At 40.8% G+C, this 18,706-nt stretch overlaps 2 protein-coding genes across 10 annotated transcripts in view; both read right to left on the bottom strand.

The window, feature by feature from the left end:
* Window positions 1-4,192: 4,192 nt before the first annotated feature.
* On the bottom strand, window positions 4,193-11,947 carry LOC124064007 (specifically androgen-regulated gene protein-like). 2 transcript variants are annotated; one of them, XM_046398183.1, is made up of 4 exons: window positions 11,790-11,947; window positions 6,877-7,060; window positions 6,161-6,323; window positions 4,193-6,020 (listed from the first exon to the last, which is right to left on the bottom strand). In XM_046398183.1, exons 2-4 carry the CDS (start codon window positions 6,943-6,945, stop codon window positions 4,510-4,512), a joined length of 1,743 nt encoding a protein of 580 aa, XP_046254139.1. In that variant the 5' UTR covers window positions 6,946-7,060; window positions 11,790-11,947; the 3' UTR covers window positions 4,193-4,509. The 2 variants fall into 2 exon arrangements, with proteins under 2 accessions (XP_046254139.1, XP_046254140.1); XM_046398184.1 differs by lacking the exons at window positions 6,877-7,060; window positions 11,790-11,947 and adding an exon at window positions 6,523-6,865.
* Window positions 11,948-13,932: 1,985 nt separating this feature from the next.
* Window positions 13,933-18,706, bottom strand: part of LOC124064005 (ankyrin repeat and SAM domain-containing protein 1A-like) — a 60,306-nt gene continuing 55,532 nt past the window's right edge. For 3 of the 8 annotated variants that reach the window (XM_046398175.1, XM_046398176.1, XM_046398178.1), the window contains one exon: window positions 17,216-17,895. In XM_046398175.1, the coding sequence (XP_046254131.1) occupies window positions 17,551-17,895 (345 nt within the window). In that variant the 3' untranslated portion in view covers window positions 17,216-17,550. Of the gene's footprint in view, window positions 15,432-15,484; window positions 16,855-17,215; window positions 17,896-18,706 lie in introns of those variants that run through there. The other 5 variants (XM_046398179.1, XM_046398181.1, XM_046398177.1 and 2 more) reach the window with 3 other exon arrangements.

Genomic DNA, 18,706 nt, shown 5'->3' with positions numbered 1-18,706 from the left:
ACACGTTGGCTTGTTTTTTTTTTCTTGAGCCATAGTTACATTACCTGAGTTTTAATGCTCAGTGCTGGAGCATGGAGGTAGGCGAGATACGGACAGGCTCGTTAGCTGCGTGAGTGAGCATGCGGGTGCTGGAGGGGATACAGGCCTGTGCGCGTACTGAATCTGGTGTGTGTGTGTGTGTGTGTGTACACCTGTAATCTGGTGGACTCATCAAGATCAAGAGACAGAGAGGGAGACATTGTCCTGTTAAGATCCTAAGTTTAATCCTTACTGATGAGCCAGTATCATTCAAAGTATCAATCATCATCATACAACTAAATTGTATCAGTACTTACTGCTTATCTGAATGCACACACACACACACATGCACACCCACACAGAGCAGAGAGATAATACCCATATATTTTAAGTAAACTCTTTTGATGACACAGGACTGGGCTGGGCATGCTTAAACCCCAGCACACTCAGCAGTGGCTCTGTGCCACTTTGTCTCCACTAATCCTCTATGATCAACTCACATGTGGAGAAAGGGACGAGACTTTTGGCGGCCTCTTTCAGACAGACTCTATGTAAGTAGGTAAGTACAGAACAGGACCAGGACAGTGGGGAAGTCCCATGAGCTCACTGTCTAGCCTGATAGTGCAGCAGCTACGCCTACCTGCTCCTGCACCAGGGAGTGTCTCCAAGGAGCTTTATGGAGGTTCAGCCTGGCTGTGCGAGTGTGTGTGTGTGTGTGTGTGTGTGTGTGTGTGTGTGTGTGTGATAAAATACAAAATATCGCTAAACCTTCAACACCTTTCTGACCATGTTAAATTCCCCTTACCGGTTAAATACCACATTTTAGATCCCATTCAGTGATGATTATGTGTTAAGGTTCATGGTGACGCACTGATGAGTACAGTCTTCCGGCAAATCGCCCACATTCAGTTCTTACATTCCTTCCTAATACTGTGAATCATTTCCTCTGTAAAGAAGAAAGACAAAGCTATTTTGTTTGGAGAGATGAAAACTGCAGCTCAGGTCCAAGCTGAGCTCTCAGAGCCACACTGGTTCAGGCCTGGTCTGACCTCATGAGCAATGCAGAAAAAGGAAAATTATTTGTTCTTTCCTCAGACTAAACAAAGATCCGTAAAGAAAATCTAAAACGCGACAGGTTGTGTTTCTCCTACAAAACCCACTTTTATGACGTTTCATGGATGAACAGCTGAAACAAATTTTAATTACTGAACTAATTTAATTAAGGCAGAGGCAAAATCTAAATATCTTCCCACACTTTTAATCTCTGAACTTCTAAAAGACTTGGAAATATGAGGCAAATAAAATGGAAATTGAGTTAAAGTCATCAATTTGGGCTCTTTTTTTGACTCAGCATTTTTGGCAGCCCAAAAATGCAACCTTTTTTTTTCATTTGGCCAAACCAAAGTGGAAGATAATACAATTATTGTATTACAGTTTATTACACATTAGTGAATGTAAAATCTCACCAAATCAACAGCAGATGCAGTGTGATTCTCATTATTGTCCAATTATCTGGTGTTATGATGTAATATGACATATAAATAAGTGTGATGAAAGATTTTGGAAGTTTCATAACGAATCATCTTTAAAAGATTAGGGCTCATCAAGAAAACATAAAAAGTATGCAAACAAAACACATCTGTTAGTTACAACACAAGATGTGCCACGCGTTACTTTTCAATATTCTGTTTCTACTTTCCTCTATTGCAGAAGAAGAAAAGATTAGTCTGTTCGCAGTATCTTTACCGGCAAGTGACGTAAAGAATGTTTTGCATCTGCATAATTACATACTGCCCGATTTATGTGCCCCTTATGTGGCTGTATTTGTAGACGCACATGAATCTAGACTGCCCTCTAGTGGTTGAGCTGTTTCCGTCACTGTGGGGCCCCTGCCATCCCTCCACACTCTCACCATACCACAGGCCCCAGAGGATATTGTAATTACCACCTTGGTTAAAGGAAAGTGTGAGGGATATTCTGAGTCACTGGAAATATGAAAGGCTTCTTATTGTGAAACACTAAGAAAGCTTATATAAATGATCGTGTAATTCTTACAACTCCTGGCTGTAAACAGGAAGTCGTTTATACTGTTGCCATGGAGTCCATTCTGGTTATCACCTAAATGAGCCCCATTTTAGTCTAATTAAACTCCAATTCATATTTGGCAAATTGGCACCACCAAAATATGCTGTATTAGCCATTAGCAGTTCCCGGCTGCAACACGCTCACAGATGGACAGAATCACTGGATTACTTTGCTGCATTGTGATTATTAAAGGATGAAGAGTCATAAAGTCCGTGTCCTTCTTCATCTGAGATTCAGCTCTGCGTCCTGCTGAGAATGCAGGGAAGTGGGGAAGGTAAGCAGACTCATGAGGTATGTTTTTTACTGCTGCTGATATTCCGTGAGGCTAACAGTGAAAGTGACAGCAACTGTCACATCGACCTCGTCAGTCAGTGGTGTTGGCAGCATGACAACAGACAGAGCAGGTGGAGAGGAAAGATAGCTCACATACCAACATGCCACAGAGCAGCACAAAGCAGCCTGTGTTGGCTTGGACAGCTTCCTCTTCTGTTGGCTTTATAGTTTGCTAGGAGCTAAACTAATAACCAAAGACCAGTTATAATTTACCAACTACAAACGTGTAGTCTAGAAGTCCAACGAATAGTCAACTTTTCTGCAGGCTATGTGCATGTGCTTCATCTTTAAAACATTCAAAACAATATTGAATTCTTCTTCCACTTGGCTCTTGTTAAAGTTTCCCTCTGCCAGATTCTTATCTGAGGTTTACTTTCTTAGGGAAAAAATGTGTCAACATATCTATCTAGATCCATGAAAGTATTGGTAATAACGGATTAAAAATACATTCAGAGTAAAAAAAAAAATCCTGGGCGTGATTAAGACAATAAAGAGGTTAAAGGAATAAACAAAATGTGCAGAGCAGTTCAGGGCTTGGTCACAACCGACAGATGAAAGCACTTAATGAAGTCATTCAGAGGCGACACACCTTTATGTTGATGTAATTGCACAAGAACTTATAAGAGCAGCTGACAAAATGTTTATCCATTTGGACACACCAAGGTGCTCCACAAGAAAAATCCTGGTAACTTCTAGATGTGGTGAAGCGTCCAGTATTGTCTAAAATGTCATGTTCTAGTCCAAAGATGGAAAAAAATCCCCACTTGATTTAATCTCTCCTGCTGTGTTCCCTACAAATTCTCTCCACAGAAATACCTTTGAAGTTTAGCTTAATTTTCACATCAGTAAATGATCTTAGAGGCAAATTATAGAAAAAAAGCAAATTCATTTGTCTCTAAAAGCCTACAGTGTTTTTCAGACACACTGTCTGCTCATAAAGGTGTTGCATAAAGGCTAAACCGGGGGGTGAGAAAAACAGGTTGCACCAGTTCTCTCATCCAGTACATTAGATAAAGGTGCTGAAGCTGAGCTAGAACAACGGGTCCTCCATTTATGATTTGATGTGACACATGAGGGCATAAATTTCCCAGGCTACCACAGCTAAATGAATGACTGACATAATCTAAATGCACATTAAAGAAACTAGTGAGTCGTGGGAAACAGGAACAGCGTGTGATCAAACAATCATAACAATGCCTGCAATATAAAGCTGTGAGATCAGTTCCTGTACAACATGTACCACAGTGACACTAAACATGGCTGCTGTGTAAGAAGCTCGACAGTTTTGACACGCGTCACTATGCAGCCATGCAAACCACATGTTTCAGATTCTTATCACCTTTTAGCCACTGTCTATGCACTCTGAGCTACAGCAGGCTATGTTCTAGCAATGCAGCACATACTTTCTACATTATTATTCAGTTAATTAACACCGTCTCATTATGATGCCTTTGCGTTGACAAACCGTACTTAGCAAATGGGCTCACTGCAGTTCATGTTATGAACACAAAAAATTGAATTTTAGCCAGTGCTTAAATAATTCTTGTGGTCAACAAAGTCAAACAAAAAAATTCCAGGATATTTCAGGAAGTCTAAGTATCAACCAAAGCAGTGACCTTTTAAAGTATCGAAAAGGAGAACTAAGAGGGGAACTGGTATCACAGTGGTGTCACTGTGGCAAAGAATATCTTGTAAAAGTACAAAAGGTTCATACCTATAAATCAACACGTAAATGACAGAATTGAAAAACTCATTATTCCCTCTTAAGGTAACAGCATTTAATTTACACAAACCACAGCAACAGTGAGCGAGTCAGTGAATATTCAAAAACTTCTTGATTGCCAGTTTTCTGCATAACACAACTCATTTGGCTGTACAATGTGAGGGAAAAACACTGGACAAATGTGGACATGACAGCCAGTGTATTCAAGTCACGTCAGGCACTTTGATTATATAATAGCTTAATGCAGTAAATGTCAGTTCATAAATGTGTGGTTAAACTGCTTCCAAAAAGCTCTGTAATTTTCCTTTAAATACAGTATCAGAAGCAAGCCTGTGGTAGTCAGATGGTGCTCAGTCCCTGAGCAGTCCCAGCCTCTTAAGCGCCTCGCGGCGGTCATTTCCGTTTTCTGCACGAGGGCAGATCAGTACACTGATGCCCTGTGATCGAGGCAGCTTCTGAGAGTCTCCGGAGTGCTGAAAAGCAGGCAGAGACCTCCGCAAGTCCGGCTCTTTCCTGGTGGCATGGCCCAGCTGAGAACCCTCTCCTTGAACGCTTGAAAACTCTTTCCTGCTCCCCAGGGAGGCAGGGCGCGGTCGACTGTTACGCAGCTGGCTGGGGCTCTGCTTGTCGCTGACACCCTGGCTGGCCTCACTGTAGTCTTGACTATAGCTGCTTAGACTCGGGCCTGAGCACTCCAGGGTGGCTGATTTGGCACCGTTGACCTGTGGTGGGGTTAGCTGCTTGATCAGGGCAGGAGGTGTACGAGGAGGCGTACTCACCTGTGCGTTTGCTGTGGCACCTGAAACATCTCTGACAGTGGACAGTTCATTATCTGACACCAGAGGACCGTTGGGGTCACTGAAAGCAGCAGGTGCTGGGACAATATCAGAAGGCTGGACTATAGGAACTGCACAAGGACCTGATGGTGACACAGTTGAAGGAGACTGAGGAGGTACAGAGGCCACTGATGGGCTGCTGAGACGGGTGTAAGATGGTGTTGTAGGTGGTGTATGTGGAGCTGCTGGGCTGATTGGAGAAGAAGCTGCCCTTGACCTAGTCTGGGGAGAAAGTTTAGGGCTCAGGGTGGGGCCTGAATCTGCCTCATCACTTTTAAGCAGGCCAAGCTTTCGGAGGGCCTCAAGGCGGACCCTTTGGGGGTCCAAAATCAGCCGGTCGCTGGTAGCGGACACCAAATGTCCCGAGTTGCCATCGGCGACTGCTGCCTTGTGGGACTTCAGAATAATGTTGGCAGGAAGCTTCTTGGGCTTAGGGGCCACAGCTGGTGGACTTCTGGGCTCAACAGTTTCAGGATTAGAACCGATTTGGTGACCAGAGTTGGCAGCTAACAGCCTCGTTTCTGGAGCCTTGTTTGGAGGCTCCTGGGTCACAGAGGAGCTCACTGAAGTTGAGGCTCTTTGATACATCTGCCTCAAGTCAACAGTTGCTCTGGGCTTGTTACTGGATACGTCTGGAGACGGAGGAACGTCATTTGCCGTCTCTGGCTGTGGAGGAGGTGCTGGTTCATCCATGAAGTCTGAGGGAGGAGGGATCAGACTCAAATCTATCTCAGAGGCCTGAGTAGACTCACTCAAACTCGAGACAATCTTCGTATGCCCATCTTCATCCCTGGACAAACACAACCCCTCACTCTGAGGAGCTGATGGGTGGATGTCACACCCTGTGACTGATTCAGCGACTGAAGGTTTGGGCTGAGTCACGAGGTTCTCTGATGTTTCGAGATCTTTCGTGTTGGCTACAGAGGCAGGCGAGGGCTGTGCTTCTGAGGTTTCATTTGCAGTGTGGTGTTCCACTTTGTCCAACTGCTGGTCTTTTAAAGACTCAGACTTGAAACTGAAAATGTCTAAGAAACAAAAGTCCAATTACTGCGGTTAGTATTGCAGTTATTGATGTTGTTTTAATGTAAGATGTGCACATATACATACATATACGTAACCAGCTAAGAAAACATACCAAATAGAAGATTACATGATGTAAACATACCATTTATTGTCATCTGACTCTTTTTTTCTGCGTCTAACACAGAATCTGGTTCATCATTGGATAAGCCACTGTCCTCCTGCACCTCCAGAGCTTCGATGGTTTCCTCCAGATACATGAGACACGCTCTCTCTTCTGCAGATAAGTTCTCCATACTGTCTTCACTCTGCAAATGAAAAAACAGAAAATGTGAAAAAAAACTGAACAGTTTTCTCAACCTCCTCCATGTAACCCTAAACATGGCCATGAGAGACGGGACCAGAACAAAAGGTCTCAGTTGTTTAGTGTTCAAACAGCTGCAAAGGAATGACTAATTATAACACTCCTCTTGCCCTGTTCTTTGCCATCTTTCATTCTATACTGACCTGTCAGAAGAATTTATTTCAGGTGACTGCAGGTGCCGGTGAACACCTTGAGATCTTTGCCCCTCTGGTCCTCTTTAAAGAAAACTCTCTCAATAAAACCCCTTGAAGGCCACTCTCTGAACAAACAGGAGCACATTTCACCTGAAACAGATTCACTTCCTCTCGCCATCTCTCATTTGACCTTTTCGTGACGCACAACTCTCACTTCTTTACTTCCCCACTCCAACGAGGAACAGACGCGTTGTCAAAAGCAATGTTTATTCAGACCGTAAACTTGTGTATCAGTAAAGTGCATTGATATGTTGTGTTATGCAAAGAACATGACAAGCAGGGGCGATCTACAGCAGCTCTCACATATCCAGAATTCGTGCTGATCACACTGTCGCAGCTCCCGGCACTGTCCACATTGCTCAAGGATTCCATGGCAACGCCGCCTGGCCTTCGGCATCGCACAAGGAAGAGGATGACGGCGGGATCTGGACTCCACGGCCCCTGTTCTGATGAGTTAATATCGCCGAGAGTCGGTCTGAGGAAGAATCTGAAAGGTCAAGGAGAAAATCTGAGAACAGGCCAAAAAGAAACCGGAATGAGACATTTGGCGCTGCCACCTCTACACGACAAAATGTTCATTTCACTTTAAGCAATCTATCAAATACAAAAACTCTACTGCAGCCATTAAACACGAGATGAAGCCTTAGTTTGAGGCTAAAAATAGTTGACAAAATTAGTTTGTAAACATCACAGCAACAACTATTAATGCCAAATGTTTTCATTAGTGTGATAGATGAATGCCATAAATTACAGCTGATAGCTAAATGATCCTCATAATGTAATAGCTGTCCTACTTAAGATGAAATGTGCCGTCACAGTCACTGTGATATATTAAACATAACCAGTTATGCTGGAGGATTCATTACAGAAACAAATGGATTTATCTGTACCCATTTTTATTTACACATTAGACGTGGCCTGGATTAATCTGAAGACCACATATCATCAATGCTTTGAGGTGTTAAAGGGCAGTTTCACAATTTTTACAGTAGTCATGTGCCTGCTGAATATACTGAAGGAGGTTTTGCTTGCTGTTATTGTTCATCCTGTTTACATCTGTGATTAGTTAAAAAAAATATATATTAAAAAGTAGTTAAAAACCCACAAAAATGTATTCCAAATTTTTTCTGAAGCACATATGAGACAAGTCTGAGGGAGTCAAATTAAGCAGATATCTTCCAAAGTTAATGTCATTTTAATAAAACGATCCTTCTTTCTGTTTCTACAGACAATGACAGAAAAAGAGGACATGAACTGAACTAAAAATTAATAAATGGAATATATTTTTGTGCAAAATGAGTTAATAACTATGGATTTTGCCCCCCCCCCAATCACTTAAATTGCATTAGGAAGGATTTTTTTAATGGCCAGTATTGAGAAATGATCACAGGAAATCCAAACTTGTTTCAGTCCTATGGGCACAACTGTTTTAACAGACTTTAAAAAAAGACTTTTATTATTAAGTAAATGGATTATTGTGCTTTGTTAATACCTTAAGTTAACTTTTTCTGAAATGCAAACCATTAATAATTCCAGACCTCTTTCGTACATACATATTGATCTTGTCTTTTGCAGATGTGGCACAGCTGATGACTGGAAAGAATTACAGAGATTGTATTTTTTACTTTTATTCCTTCACCTGCTTCGTTTTACACAACTGTGAAATGAACCTTTTTAGTAAGATATTCATGAGGAAAGAAGTTACAGAAGTCATTAAATAAGTTGTAAGCGTTAGCTTTTCAATTTGTTTTTACATTAAAGTGACGTGTGATATATTATTATTCCTCTCACAATTTAAAAGTTGAATTCAGGAGCAATAAAACACATTCAGATCAGTACAGCTGGGGACTGGAGTCACTTCACTGACTTTATGACTTTTCTCTACTTGTGTTACTGTTTAACTAAGTTTTAGCATTATCCTCTAACAACAATATTAACCTCAACACTACTAATTCAATAATCATTTGCGTATCTTGCGTATCTGAAGCAAAAATAAAAAAACAAACATCCTTTAGCTTTAGACATGAGGATTTGATGCCTTTCTTTCTTTTTTTATCGCATGACAAAACAGGACATTTTGGAGACAAATGGATTAATTGAGAAAATAAACAGCAGATGATTCAAACAACAGAATTATTACATCAACAGATTTCTCAAAACAATTATTAGTAATCAAGGAAACTGATACTTGGAACAGTCAAATATTTGCAGTAAAAATAAAAGCACTGACGGTGAAGTACAGTTATTAAGTACAGTTCATTCAAGTGCTACACAAAAGTACAAAAGCTACTTTTACTTTACTTGAGTATTTCTATTTTCTGCTACCTTATACTTTCACTCCACTACACTGTGGAGGCGAAAACTGTACTTTTTACTCGACTAAAATTATTTGACCACGAAATATTTTATATTACTAGTATTAAAGAGTTTTTTTTTTTTTTAAATATTTTTCAAATTATTTATGTTATTGATGACTGAACAAAACAAACACTGAAGGCATCCAGCCATGGTTTAGTTACTTCATATCCTGGCCGTCACCGTGTCTGGAAATATTCGTCCCGTCTGTGAAGTCACCTGAGATGCTTCACATCATGGACAATTTGTGTAAAGACATCTGATATGGCGTGTTATGCTACTTCCTGTTTGTTATTCTGCGTATATTACAACTGACAGGTCAGGCATGAGGAAAGTGTGCCAGCCAAAAACTAGAACAAATATTACTGGGCACCTTGTCAACTGCACGGATACAGACGGGGGTTTTCAAAATGCTCACTAACAGGCAGCTGGTTTAGAAACAAATAGGACATTAAATTTATTAATTCATGAGGCCACAGAGCAAAGACCACCTACAGCAATTTTTTAAACCTCTTTACTTAGCCTTTAAAGTGCTTAAAGTGCATTACCAAGTGCCCGAAGCAAATATCATCAACAATGAAAAACAATTCATCAGCTCGGTTTAAGACTGCAGTGAATTTCGACTAATAATTTACACAAATGAAACTTACTGCACCCCAGGACAGAAGTGTATGTTGGCAAGAAGTCTGGAGATATCATATGTATCACGATACAGGGGTTACAATGAAATATACTGTGTTGCAATATATGTTAACAAGGTACGCAAGGTGATACTTCACAGGCCTGCGTTCTTTGTACTGGACTTGTGATGTGTGCTTACATCTTCCTGTCTCAGTTCATGTTGTTACACGGGAGTGCAAGAGTCAAATAGTAACAGAAGACGGATCACAACGCAGCACAACATCTAGATCCAACGTTTTGAAGAACTGACACAGTATCACAAAAAAAAAAATAAAAATACTGCAATACTCAAGCATATCAATCCCTAACCTGTTAGATGGCTTATTCGTCACGTAGCCACAGCTGCACAATAAAGTTCAGGTGTGTTCACAGACGCAACAGAATTAAAGTTTCCCTTCATGAGTCAGTGTCACAGTTTCTGTGAATTAACTTCCAAAATGATGCGAGTTAATTATGTATGATACAAACAATGTTTCTAGAAAAGAAAAATGGTCAAAAAAGGGGACAGCTTCATATATGTTTCTTTTAACTGACTGCATGCATATTTCACAACAGCAGCTTAAACAAAGTGAAGGATTTATCAATGCAAATGTAAGATAATGACAACTAAACAAGACTTCTCTGTGTTTTACTCAGGGCTTCGGCGACCATCAAGGACAGTGAGGTCATGTCCTCATTTGAGAGGCAGATTCAAGTCTTTTTAGACTGAATTTATTGAAATGTGACAGCTTTAACATGTGGGTGGTCACAAGATCACTGCAAAAATCTCCTTTGCAATGAGCCGTATTTTATTGTAACTTCAATCTTTAGACAGTTTTTTTTATTTATTTATTTACAACAAGTGAAAAACGTCTGCAGCTGCAGACAGTGAGACTGTGTAACTTCTTAACATAGTTCTTTTTAAAAATCGCATGCCTGTTTTTTGAAACTAGAAAAACAAACAACAAAGAGATATATCTTGGCATCTTGATAAAAGCACTGACATTTTGGACTTGTAGACATGACGACATCGTAAGGACGGTTGGGGAAAAACCTGATCACCCACACCCACACTCACATATGTTTTCTGGCAACAAAAGCTGGTTGACAAAGCACTGACTGGTGAGAACTTTAATAGCTGCTGATTACTGTCCCTCCCATTAGCCCATTCAGATCAGCAGAGCGAGAAACAAATGTCCAAGCTTGAGCAGCCAACACCTCTCAAACCTGAACGAGGTAACAAACCTGTAAGGCAGCAGTGGGAAAGCTCACTACACCCACAGCCGAGTCAGGATTTAATAGTGACAGGAATGTCACTTTGCTTGCTTCCACGTCTTTGACACAGCGCTTTAAATTCAGCCAAGTGCTCTGATGTGACAGGTCGATGAATTAGATAAAATTGCTTTGAACGAAAAGGGGAAGATTGACTCCAGGTGTTTAATGAGTTCACTGTGATCGCAGCTGCACAGTTTATGAGCCAGATTTACAATTATGAGCCATATTTACAATCCAAGAATCATCATTTATACGTTATTTATACTCTATGATGACAAATTGACAAAGCATATTTTTTTGGGGGGGGGGCTCAAAAAATGTGAAGTATGTATTCAAGGGTAGCCAGAGAACTGGTTTAATGATTAACTGTAAACAAAAGTTCATGGTGAACACCGGGTTGTGCAACTCACAATGAGCAGAAATATCTCATTAATGTTTAGCTGGCACCCACTACAGTGACTATTACTGACATTCAAGTGCAAATATTTGTACTTTCTCTTACTCAACCTCCTTTCACTCACCCACCAAATATCCAAAGATTAAACACCGATGATCGATGTGTAAGGGAGGGATTTTTAACACTTTAACAGGGAGACTTGACTAACTTTTCCCTCCATTTAAGGTTCCCCAAACTGCTGATCGGCTAAATAACATGGGGTGACACCATCGGTGCCAACACCGTCATTCCCACGCGTAAAACCTCGGCAATTATAAAACAAATATAAAAAGATGTAATAATGTAACTGGAGGTCTTACTTCTCCGACACCCACGAGTCTAAACAAGGATTACATTTTCAGACAAGCACTGAGGCGGGTTTTTGAGCAACTAACCAACCTTTTCCTCATAACTTGTAACTCCTGTGTATCCACGCATAAAGTAGAAACTCGCACTAACTTTGAAGCAAAACGATTTCCTGAAAACTCACCGAACACGTCAAGAGAAACCAAGTTTTCGGATGTCAATCCATCGCGGTGCTGCAGCTCATCTGTTCCTCCTGGAAGTAAAACTACACGTCGAGAAGTCAGTCACCAGGTGGGGGGAATAATTGCAGCAAGGTGAGCCAGTTAGCTTCCGGACAGGTTGTTGAGTGTGGCCAATCAGCGAGCGTCTGATCAAGAAGAGCCAATCGAATAGCAGCAGAGCACATGCGCGCGACCCGTATAGAAAAGCTTTATTAGAGTCATATTAAATGAGTTGTAGGTTACATATGGGGTGTGTGCTGATTTGGAATAATAAGAAAACCTTTTTCACTTATTTGTATTTGAAAAATTCACTAATTTATTTTCCTAATTATCAACAACACTATGACACAAGCCCCTTTCTTAAGCTCCTTAGGTGCTTTCAGGTAAATGCCAACAGCAGCATGCTAACAATGTTAAGCAGGTGTAATGTTTACCCTCTAATAGATTACATGTTAGCATAATGACCTTTGCTAAGTAGCAGTGGGCTATGATGGGAATGTTATTGGTTTTGTATTTGTTTGGCCAAAGTGCTGGACTAAATGAAATGTTGATCTGGTGAAGACCCTGACTGAAAAGCCAGATGTTACCAAAGTGATTGGAATTCATCTTGTGGGGGGCAGGAATTTCTGTACCAAAATTTCATGTTAATGCATCCAATATTTTCATGAATTCCCCTCAGGATGAATAAAGTATCAATATATCTATTTACGAAGATATTTAGATAAGACAAGAAACATCAACCTCCTGGAGGTGCATCAGTCAGTATTCAGAACCACGAATGTCTACACAAAATCTTGTGCCAGTCCATCTCTTCCTGTAAGTGTCGAGATATTTCACTGAATAAATTAACAGTTTGACTTGACTAGAAAAAAGGCTCAGGATCACCATAGTCATTAGAGTTTGTTCTCTGGGGACACTGAATGTCTGTAACAAGTAGCACATTAATTTGTCCTCAATAATGAGTTACAACCATTCATTAAGAGTGCCTTATTAGAGAGTGGTACCATAACATATCCTGTCCATGCTTGTGTGTCCTATAAACAAATACCATATGGCTTGTTTTCCCTGCCAGTTTGTTTGTGTTGGAGTTGGAGAACAAAGGAGGTCTGTCTTCTGACATCAACCACACAATCAGCCTGCAACAAGCTGATTTGTTTTCCAGGAACAGCAGAATACATCTGCAACTTGTGTTACATATCTAAGAAAATTCACATTCCCGTCTTCACCAGAAATCATCAGCATCATCTGATCTGCTGTGCTGTTGATGTTGTCATGTTAGCCGCTGATGTCACATTAGAAAAAGCACATGTTTGGCATACCAGCTGTCACGTCTCTGCATCAAAGTTATGCTGCAGCTGTAGTACAGGTTTACAATCACGTTTGGCACTAGGACACGATCTGCTTTCCAGCAAATAAAACATTTACAGTAATGATAATGCTTTCAAATGGTCTGAAGTAATAAGCTTATTTAGATTCATGGGAAAGTCTTTACAGTATAACAGATAGAATAACAGCAACTTCCTGTTTTCCAATACAAAATGTGAAATGTGAAAATATCACTTGCTGGTTGGAACCTTTTTAAAAACACAAACAAACAAACAAACAAAAAACATAAATAGGGTTTTACCATCTATTTTTAAAAATAACATACGTATGACAGCTTGTTGACATATTCTACAGCAGCTTGCATTTGAATTAAAACTGTAGTAGTTTCCTGCTGTTGGCTTCTTTCTCTTCAAAGACAACAAATAATGTCAGTGCACAACCTGGAGCTGGGGCAAGTTCAAAACTGTACACTGGTTGAATTGATCTCAGCTCAGTTATTTATTTATTTTTTTAAGAAAGTTTGAGAGTTTTAAAGTTTGTAAAGTCACGACAGTTTTAAATGATCTCGAGACCAACATTAAAGTAAAAACCAGTGAAAACCAAACATTTCTTCCATGTACATCCACTGACCCGGTTTGCACTAAACCAAGACACCGAAAAGGCATCGAAAAACAGCGTCGCCTCAGCTGCGGGTTGTCAAAATTCTCCTGGGGAAAAGCATGTTTCACAGTAAAATTAAAATCAAATCAGACAATGGACAAATTGTCAACGCAGACAGCATTTCTAACTGAGCCATTTATTAGTTGTACAATTATGAAAAATAATCATAAAAAAAAGACTGGAAGCCCAAGATTATTTACAATCTTTTTTTTTTCTGAAGTGAGGTCCCTCTTCTGAGTCATTGTTTTCTCAGCCTTTTTTTTTTTTTCTTAAATCACAGGGTATTTATTCACGATATGTTTAACTTTATAAGACATAGTCCTCTTCTCTCTTTTGACAAACGTCAAAAATTACATACGTACATACATACATACATACATATACCTGTATATATATATAGATATCTATAAAATCAAAAATCATTCAAGTATCAAAATACAGAATGCTAGATTCATGTACAATATCATTCTCATCATTGTTGTCATCAGATTAGTCCTGAAATATCACTCCTGATCCTCAGCAATGTGCAAAAGCAGAACGAGACCAGGCTGATGGCTGAAGGTGCTGACACCAGCGAGCCGAAGACAGTGTACCATAGAGTTATCGTACTGGCCTGACGACAGTTAAATCAAAACCACCTGACTATGTACCCATATACACATCGACCGACCAAGACGTACCATTAACAGTCAACATACTGGGAGTTAGCTAGGAGAAACATGCTGTGCCCTACCTGTTCTCTTGTGCAGCTAAAATCTAAATGCACACCAGCCTGCATGGCAGGTTTGGCAAATAATCTTGTCTAGATTAACAGAACAAAAGGAGCAGAGAGAGAGAGAACTGCAGTGAACCACACCTGATCCATGTCCAGCATTAGGACACTTAATTGTCCTATAAAACAATAAAAACATACAGAAAAGAGTGAAAACTTTCAAATCAAGTAAAAGCCACCCCGTTATATTATTATTATTATTGTTGTTATTATTACAAAACAGTCTTTGTAGTGTTAGTCCCTCTGCCCTTTGAGTTTGGTTAGACACTGTAACTCCTGTGCAAGATTCTTATTATTCTTCTTATTATTATTCATCACAGTTTTACATGTACAGTATGCTGCGGGTGAGAAACTGTTGGTCACGAAGAGATGCTACAGTGTGTGGATACAGGACAAATAATCCAGGAAGGAGTGTGTACCTACAGTGTGGGGTCTCTGTTGTACCGTTGTATTATTACAAAAAAAAAAACAACAACACATAGTGCAGGTATATTTCCTGAAACAAAAACTCTATAAGGGAGGCCCGATGGGTGTTATGAGGCAACCATTAATCTCTCAGGAAATACATGAAGCACGACAAATGCATCTGACTGGGACAACCATGGCTTTCTGACAGACAGGAAGCTAAATGTTTCCGATTCCGAAGCTGGTGAGGTCAGGTGGACCGTGCAGTGCTGAAACATTTGCATCTGTTTACGGTTCCTACTGTGGTGTGGACGATCCAACTGTTGGTGACATCTTGCTGCATGGGGAAGTGGGTCACTTTTCCAACAAAACATCCTACACATCATTCAACAGGGCTCATTTCTGTCCTTTCATACTGGCTGGGAGTGGCCACAGTGTTCAGCTATAGGGAAGGGAAACACAGACAGACACAGACACACACACACACACACACACACACACACACACACATTGAAGTTAACGTAAAGTAAAAATAACATAAACATAACAGCTTGACATGACAGATTTCTCTCTCCCTTAGAATGATTAAGTCTTTTCACCAGCGGTAGAGAAATATTAACCTGATGCGATTGGAAAAACAAAAGGCAACGCTGACAGGATGAACATAGAAGGCATTTGTTGTGAGAAAAGAAAAGACAGGACAGAGGACGATGCACTTATTCTTACACACTTGGGGAAAGGGTAAAAGTGCTAAAAGTTATAGTTAGTTCACTCCAGATGAACCATCGGGTTCAAATCCTGCTGCTCTGATTGCTAGAGAGAGGAGGGCGAGCCAGTCTCAAGAAGTCTTGGACCGTCTATTTTCTGGAGCAGCGAGTACCACTAATACGCAGGTCCATATCAGCCTTGTTGCCCTATCCTGTTGCCCATTTCCACCACTAGAAAATCCCCCACCTCACTGGCTCCAAAAGGACCTTGTCACAGTGCTAGGATCTTAGCCTCCTTTGGCTTCCAGCAGACTGCTGACAGTGAAAAATATCCCCCACAGTTAATGCAGTGTAACCTCTCTAACACCACAAACTCTTAATCCCTCTGACCAGAAACAGTCTGCTAAAAACCAGCACAGATTTATAGAACCAGTTTCTCAGCTTCCTCAGGAAACATGTCCATCCAGGTGCAGGATGCTTGCAGTGGGTCACTCTTGGCTGGGCTAAATGACATTTTCTCAGCAGCTGGAGAAGTCAGGAGTTGAAAGATCAGAGCGAAAAAGCCTCAGAGTGGCCGTCGCCTAATAGAGCAGGAAAAGCACCAAGAAAAAAAATAAGAGCTTATCACCAAGAGTCAACAGTGGGATGTTGACGGTGAAAAAGGGAAGCATTGTACACAGAGTTCAGGAAGAATACAAGGTAAACAGAGAGGAGAACAACAACGAACAATGAAGGTGAGTGGCAGGCTGGCAGTGAGAGTGATACCAGCTAGAAAAGGGTTGAGAACGTGGAAAGGCTGCAATAATAATCAACGAAAAGTGTAGAAGTGGTGCTTAAGGCGGGGAAGCAAAACACTTGATTAACTGCTGCAGGCTGTGTTTTCAGATGACGACACAAGTGATGGCTGAAGGGGAGACCAAGGAGGGCAGGGGTCCAGCCCAGAGAGGCAAGAGTCACAGTGAAAGGCACACAGAAGGAGGGGAAGGAAGAGGGGTGAGACCAGGCCCAGAGGTCAAAGGTCAGGAGGAAGAGGGGGTCCATTCAGAATATGGTGGTCTCATACTTAGTGCTGATAGTGCGCTTGGACTCCTTGGGGTCCACGAGCCACGTGGCACTGCCCTGGGACTGAGAATCCCCCTCCTGTTCCACAATGTCCCCCTGTAAACACAAACAGATGGTATCAAACTCTCGGCCTCTCGGCAGCAGCAGATACCATGCAATCAAAGCCTCAAAATCAACTCCAGATTAAACCATCTGGTTAATGTCTTGCTGTTTAGTGTTATATACACCTTATACACTACAAATACATACATCTCTGTTGTCATCAACAAAGAGATCTTCTCACCAACAGCCTTCTATATCTGGAGCTGACATTTACCTTGCTTTGTTAATTAACTTGATTTGATCATCTTATTTTTTTTTCCATTACAGTTTCACAGTCATTTCTGCATGCTGAAGTCTCTAAAGTCACATCCAAAACTCAGTAACAGACAACATCATCACAATTTTCATTTTACTAGCTTGTTCTGGAGTTGTCAACCATATCATATGGTCTAGATGAAGACGAGTCTGCTCAGGTTTCATGGAGCAGCAGATATTCAAATCGTCCATTCCTCTAAGCACTTTCAGGACTTCTTAAAAGTTTAGTTTTAAGATTTATTCTTGACCTTGAAAACAGCAGTTTACAAAATAATGTGAGTAATGGTATCAAGCACTAAAATAAGGTCAAAAATAAACTTTCACGTTTGAATTTTCAGAAGAACAAAGTCATAAAACTGCTGGCACCGAATGGGATTTTTTGTTAATGGAAACATTGCCTGTGTTACTACCAACATGCCACTAGAGGGCGCCGAGTCAAAACCAATACTTAAAAGCTTTCATCAGTGCCCATGAGGCTAAGTGCAGGAAAGTTAAGCTCATAAATATTGTTATACAAATGACAGGAAAATATACAACAACAGCAGTATATATAAACAAAGAAAAAAAATGGGTTAAAGACATACATGGAAGATTATGGAAAAAAACAGGAAGACAGTACAAGGAGTGATGTGTGAAAGGATGCAGATGGGACAGGGTGAGATGGGGATGTGAGGGCAGCACCTGAGCAGCAGGGCTGGCAGAGTGCAGCGGTAGGAAGGAGGGACGGTGGGTGGTGCAGGTGTAACAGTAACAGCAACGACTGTCGAGAGGAGGAGAGTCCTGGGAGAGATGAACACCGGCAGGGGGAGAGGAGGAGGAGGAGGAGAAGAAGAACAAGTAGAACAAGAAGAAGAAGGAAAAAGAGCACAAAGGAAACAGACAGAAGGAGGGGTTGAGAGAGAATAAAAAAGAAAGAAACTGACATAGATTTGAGTAGCATGAGACAGGAGGAGTCTGATCTGTTACAGCCAACACAGCTCAGGTGTGGGTGTGCATTTCTCTAGTGTACTCGATTAAATAAATGTTGAACATGTGCATATCTGGTGAGGGGAAACAGACAGACACAGCAGGAGTGACGGTAAAGATCACATTCTTAAATGATTTCGTCGAGTTCATTAAGGTGCAGACAGAGATGTGTGACTGTCACCTCATTGCAATTCGGCATGAGCTCTCTTCCTGATGGTTTAATGCTAATGGCCAGACAAACATCACATCAGCACAATGTAATCATAATAATTCAAAAAGCTGTACACGGATACAAATGTTTTGTGTCAAAAAGGCTAGAATTATATTTCACTAAAAACAGAAGTATGACCTGAGGTGTCAGGATGACTCAGTAATACAGTATATGCTTGACTGCATCACGTTTCGACCTGTGGTCTTCTTCAGGGTCTGTCTGTTTGCTATGACACGAGCCGTGTGTTTTTAAGTGTTTATGTGTTTACATTTTGGCAAACTGACACCATTTAAAGTATGCCGAGTTAACTATTTCCATTTCCTGTTTGTAATGTACCCATGAAAGCACAGCAAACTATCACCGGATTACTCTGACACTACAGAAAACTTTAAATTTGAGGATTCCCAGCCGAGT

This window comes from Scatophagus argus, chromosome 8 (assembly GCF_020382885.2).
Source record: "Scatophagus argus isolate fScaArg1 chromosome 8, fScaArg1.pri, whole genome shotgun sequence".
Lineage (NCBI taxonomy): Eukaryota > Metazoa > Chordata > Actinopteri > Scatophagidae > Scatophagus > Scatophagus argus.
This window is presented reverse-complemented; position numbering and strand designations above follow the sequence as displayed.